The sequence below is a fragment of the Anoplopoma fimbria genome, chromosome 11 (genome assembly GCF_027596085.1).
Source record: "Anoplopoma fimbria isolate UVic2021 breed Golden Eagle Sablefish chromosome 11, Afim_UVic_2022, whole genome shotgun sequence".
In the NCBI taxonomy this organism is placed as follows: Eukaryota; Metazoa; Chordata; class Actinopteri; order Perciformes; family Anoplopomatidae; genus Anoplopoma; species Anoplopoma fimbria.
The window spans coordinates 5,909,707-5,915,706 of record NC_072459.1 but is presented as its reverse complement, the minus strand read 5'-3'; the positions used below and the strand labels follow the sequence as shown (position 1 = coordinate 5,915,706).

At 41.6% G+C, this 6,000-nt stretch overlaps 2 protein-coding genes across 3 annotated transcripts in view; one reads left to right on the top strand and one right to left on the bottom strand.

Annotated features, from left to right (window-relative positions):
• On the bottom strand, window positions 1-4,582 carry dexi (Dexi homolog (mouse)). Of its 2 annotated transcripts, none has more exons than XM_054606942.1 (3): window positions 4,421-4,582; window positions 3,209-3,733; window positions 1-2,439 (listed from the first exon to the last, which is right to left on the bottom strand). In XM_054606942.1, exon 2 carries the CDS (start codon window positions 3,628-3,630, stop codon window positions 3,361-3,363), a length of 270 nt encoding a protein of 89 aa, XP_054462917.1. In that variant the 5' UTR covers window positions 3,631-3,733; window positions 4,421-4,582; the 3' UTR covers window positions 1-2,439; window positions 3,209-3,360. The 2 variants fall into 2 exon arrangements, with proteins under 2 accessions (XP_054462917.1, XP_054462918.1); XM_054606943.1 differs by lacking the exon at window positions 4,421-4,582 and adding an exon at window positions 3,983-4,130.
• clec16a (C-type lectin domain containing 16A) overlaps window positions 4,211-6,000 on the top strand; it is a 44,739-nt gene continuing 42,949 nt past the window's right edge. The window contains 2 exon segments of the mRNA XM_054606944.1: window positions 4,211-4,532; window positions 5,680-5,808. Coding sequence (XP_054462919.1) covers window positions 4,459-4,532; window positions 5,680-5,808 — 203 coding nt within the window. The 5' untranslated portion in view covers window positions 4,211-4,458.

Here is a 6,000-nt window from a genome sequence, read left to right as displayed (position 1 = left end):
TATTGCTCAAAGTTTATTAAATACACATCGGAAAATAAAACTCTGTTACGATCCATAGCTTATTACAGAATGTGCATGTCTGCAGAGAAGCAGATGTGGAGGGGATGACACATGCACAGGGTAAAGGCGGTATGTCGATGATCCGTCACGGTTCCACGTGTGTCACTAAAGTAGATCAGAACCTGACGAGCACAGTGTGGCATCATGCTGGGAAATGGCACAAACTGTCTGATACCTGCAGCTAACACCAGTGATTTATATAAACAGTTTTCATACATTTGTTTTTCAGCATTTGGGCAGCGTCTTAAATATCTGAATGACCCAACTCATCGTACAGACTTCAGCCTGTTAATGCCCTCCGCCTCCAGCATGATTGATTACACATGATCCACTATTCATCCTGCTATAGATTCACTGACTTTTCATCAAATTCTATACGAACATGTTTTACACTATTTCATGAATATTAGTATCCTGAGCTTTAGTGTCACGTGATCTGAGTGCTGCTTCAGATGAATTCTTAATCTGTCACTGATTTATACAAAAGCATGAACAATAATCCAATCCAAACATCGTAAATGTCACCACAAAATATTTCATACTGGCAGCCTTAATCCAATGAGAAGAAATAATTTGGTTATCAGCAATCCTTAATCAATACTGGTTGAACTCCAGTATGAACTCTCAGTCATGCATGGCTTCACAGATCAGTTTTGAAATGATAAATTTCATCATCTGCTCATACTAAACTGTGCTGTCGTTAATGTTTTTGACAGTCGCTGTTCTGAATTCATTAGGCGACGTGAACAATTATCTGGTAATATATAGTGTCGGTGAAACACCATGTCGGTGAAAGGTAGTCCATCAGAATGTAATGTTCAGGTACACTGACCGTCGGGCAAAATGAAATTGTGGCTAAAGATGGATTAGAGTATGAAACGTGCATGTGCAAATATTTTGAAATGTTTTTTGTCTCTACAACTCCAGTTATTTGGTGGGCAACAACCACATTGCTATGATTATTATGCACAATTTGCTTATTCTGGTAGACAGGTGCTGTAAGCAGTGAAAAAACACTGGTTCTTTTGTATTGCCTCAAAACAAAAATCAATATTCCGTTAATCAGCTGGGCTATAAGTGCTCTTCACTGACCTACAGTATGTACAGTACCTTCGAGGCTTACACACACATCTAGTACGTAATCGCCTCATTGCTTGAATCCAGTTCATTATTGCTGCCAAGAATATACATCTTATTAACTGAATTCTAAATCCATAACAAACTGAAAAGAAGAAAGTGGGATAAAACAGAATCTTGACAAACTAAACCAGGTCTTTAAAACACACAACCAATATCATGCGTTGAGTATTTTTTTTTTTATGTGTTTAACACACATTTGGAACATTAAAACAAACATGAATGCAACAAATAAGGGATGAAAAAGTCAAATATCTAAAGCACATCTTATTGGGTTCTCCTTCAGCCTTTGACACGACTCATACTGAAAACAGTTTGACACATTTTGGCCGGCTGTGATCACAGCTATCATAACTATTGCTGTTAACTTCTAAGTGGAAATGAATAGATCTGCATGAGACCCCAACTACTAAAGTGATACAGATCATCAGAAGGCATACTGTTTCAAAGAAATAACTCTCCCTAGATACTTTCTGCATTACAGTTTAGCGTGTGGCAAGTGTGGTGTGTTTCTGATTCATAATAGAGCTTGAGAAGATTAGTGCTCTCCTATATGTTACAGTTTCACCTTTCAGAGTCTTGCCAGTCTACCCAGAGTTCCTAACTGTGCTCCTGAGAATGTGTACCTCCCTGAAGCAAACAAACAGCATGGGTGACCTCAAAAGACATATTTTTAAATTACGTCTCAAGGATGCGCGAGCTTGCAAAGTAGCAAAGCATTCTGAAAACTTTAAAAAGACGAATAAAACTAGTGGTACTGTAGATGCTTGAGTATGCAACAGACCTACAGCGGACATTGTTTTCACGCCAGTTCCTTTGCCAGTTCTTCTGAAATGACATTTCCTTCAGCCGTCGACCACAAGTCGAGAAATGAAAATGCCATGTCATATCATATCAGACAACTGCATCTGCTCTTGCTGCAATGCAGACGACCTGAGTCATGCTCCACATCTCTGGTAACATTCGTTTCCCCATCCACGGGGAACAGCCGTCTCTTCCCCCTCAGAGCACAGTGTGCTTCTTTTTTATCCTTCACTGTGTCCGAAGCGAAGCACACAGACGCCACTCCTAACCCCATGGCGTGCCACCAGTCATTTGCGATTAGGATGGCGAGAGACCGACCGACAGCTGAGCCATTGCAGAGTGCTCTTCCTCCTCCCATGGGACAAGTGCTGATCATGTGGCCGGCGGTGCTGAATCTCCTCCTCGGGCTACCTTGTTTTGATCCGGGAGAACCTAGAGCTGTGACCAAAACATAAAAAAAAAAACAAGACACAGATGATCATGACCACAACATTTTGTATAGCTTATGTTACACTGGTCATAATAAGGGGGAGCTTTTTTGGATACAAATCATATTTAAAAATCAGCAAAACCTCCTCTATGTAAGTTTCTTGCTGTTTGCTCTGTGAGGTAACCACTGGATCGTGAACATACATTTATTTATATACTGTACATTTTTATTCCTGTTCTATCTTTATTTTGTTGTATAGTATGTGTATTTATTGTCTGTGTCTGTGTAGTTGTATAGTATGTGTATTTATTGTCTGTGTCTGTGTATTTTTATGTTATTTATTGTCTGTTCTTGTATAGTTTATTTTTGTCTGTGTCTGTATAGTATGTGTATTTATTGTCTGTGTAGTTGTATAGTATGTGTATTTATTGTCTGTGTCTGTGTAGTTGTATAGTATGTGTATTTATTGTCTGTGTAGTTGTATAGTATGTGTATTTATTGTCTGTGTAGTTGTATAGTATGTGTATTTATTGTCTGTGTAGTTGTATAGTATGTGTATTTATTGTCTGTGTAGTTGTATAGTATGTGTATTTATTGTCTGTGTAGTTGTATAGTATGTGTATTTATTGTCTGTGTAGTTGTATAGTATGTGTATTTATTGTCTGTGTCTGTGTAGTTGAGCTGCTGCAACACTTGAATTTCCCCCATGGGGATCAATAAAGGAATATAAATAAATAAATGGTGGGTTTTTTCTGATGTCTTGTGTGCTCTGCTTACTTTTTTTTTTTACTGAAGTGTCAGTGTGAGAAGAAGGCAGCAACAGCATCCGTTTTGAGGGGCCACATGGGTGACCTGGGAGGGTTTCCACTGGTCCAATCCGTCCCAGTCCACGACTTAAATGTCTCTGACCTTCCTCCAGCACCGCCGGGTCACTCCACATACCCCTCAAACACATCCAGCTCCGTGTCCGTGTCATAAGGGACAGAGGCCGGATCGGACAGCACCCCGAGGTCCACCAGAGCCTGGTCCATGTCCTCAGGAAGAAACACTATCCCCACATTCAGGACGATGTACTCCATTAGAAAGGCATAGTAGAGGATCAGGACGTTCACAAAGAACAGGCCCAGATAAAACATATATGGGAGGTCGTCCAACAGCGATTCCACCGAATCTAGCTGGGCATAAATTGGCTGTGTCATAGAAGAGAAGGAGAGCCACGGGTTGGGATGTTGCGGGGCCAGGATGTTGCGGGGCTAGAAACCTCTGCGGGGTGATGGGGCGTCCATTTCTGCTGCTCCCGACCTGCAAACAGGGATTGAGAAGCAGCTTTGAGTGTTAATGTAGCCGAGGAAAAAGCAAGTGAACACAGGCAGACTGCATAGATCACAATAACCTGCAGACAGCATTCAAATACCACGTTTTTGACATTGATCTGTCAGGTTTTAACGCCATGCCTGCTGGAAACGGCATAAACAGCAGCATGCAATACTAGTAAAAACAAATGCAACCTTTTCTACAAGTTAAGATATTTATATGGATTTTTTTGCATACCGGGAAACACGAAACATTCACAAAAACACGCTTCTGCCGATGGTTTCACAAGTAAACGTCGCTTCTAACATGTTTAACCAACTACATCAAAACAGTCCCGCCCACAACGCGTCATCCGGAGCATCGGCTGTTTGATTGGCTCGCCGCTCGGCAGGCTCCGTCGTGATTGGTCCTTGCGGTGTCTATCAGTCAAACGGGCTGCGTCGCGTGTTTGTGACGTCACAGCGAACCCCGGAAGTCACTGGTGTAGTTTTCGAACGCTCGCTTTCAAGAGGCTGTCATAGGGGGAAAACTACAACTCCCAAGTAGAACGCTTCAGAACCCTGTTACGTAATGACCCCTCCGCGCTCCCGTCACCTTCTGTTTGCTAAGCAGCTATCCACACGGGACAGTGGGTGTAATGGGTGGATACTGACGCCCATAATAGCAAAAAATTACCCGTGTGTCACAACAATACAATCCTTAAAATCGCAGCCATGTTCGGCCGGTCACGGAGCTGGGTTGGAGGACCGGGGAAACCGAAAAACATCCATTCCTTGGACCATTTGAAGTGAGTAGCTAGCGTCCGAGATGCTAACATTAGCCTCTGTGCACGCAATAACTCATTGGCACTAAAAGGTGTATTTGACGTCACAGCACTTTAAGATGTCCCCCATCACAACAGGTGCAACTAATGAGTCATTGGAGAGGGAGGTGATCAAGATCAGACACCTGTGTGGATGCACAGTGCAGGGGGGTGGGTGGTTATTACATTACACTATCTGTTGACTTTTCTTTTTTATACATCCAGGTTTTATTTGTTACTATCCTGGCTTGCAGACATGTCTCTATATAACATGTTAAACAGCTGCAGTTATGCCTGCAGATTTAAATATGTTATGCAAAACATGAGCAATTGTGCCTTTTACCATTAAAACTAACATTACATTACATTACAGTCATTTAGCAGACGCTGAAGTATATTCAACATAGAGAACTACTATTCACCAGAAGTCATAAGTGCATCTCCTTTCTTAAACAAGCATCTAAGAGCATAAACAAACTAACAAAATATTTAACATTTTATTGAGCGATGTTAAACAGCTGCAGTTATGCCTGCAGATTTAAATATGTTGTGCAAAACATGAGCAATTGTGCATTTTACCATTAAAACTAACATCACATTACATTACAGTCATTTAGCAGACGCTGTTATCCAAAGCATCTTACAATAAGTGTATTCAACATAGAGAACTACTAGTCACCAGAAGTCATAAGTGCATCTCATTTCTTAAACAAGCATCTAAGAGCATAAACCAGAGCAAAAGTACAGAAACAAACTAATACGAATACAATAAGTGCAACAGACTAATACGAATACAATAAGTGCTAAGTTGAAGGCCCAGGGTAGTACTACTTGAAGAGGTGAATTTTCAGCCTGCGCCGAAAAATGGGCAGCGACTCTGCTGTCCTGACGTCAGTGGGGAGTTCATTCCACCACTGAGGGGCCAGGACAGAAAAAAGCTGTGACGGGGGTCGATTGGCCGCAGTGGTCGGGCGGGGGTGTAGGGCTTGACCATGGCCTGGAGATAGGAAGGAGCTGTTCCTTTCGAGCTCTTTCTGCTGTTTGGAAATAGATTTGTATAAATGATTCCCGAGCTGTGATTTATTATCACTTTTGTCAACTCATCTTTCCTTACTTTATGCCGTTTCATCAGGTACATGTACCATGTCCTGACCAAAAACACCACAGTGACGGACAACAACCGAAACCTTCTAGTGGAGACCATCCGCTCCATCACAGAGATCCTCATCTGGGGGGACCAGAATGACAGCTCTGTATTTGAGTAAGTATGAATCAATGTCTTTTTTTGACAAATCCCTCACCTGTACCTGCAAATATGCAGATGTGACTACTGTGTGGGAATCAAAGTGACATCTTTGTATTTACTTATATTTCGACCTGAATTCATATAGGCAAGGTTTGCTAAATTTTGCACACTCTTTAAGAAACCTCGAATTCATGCATTTGACCAGAA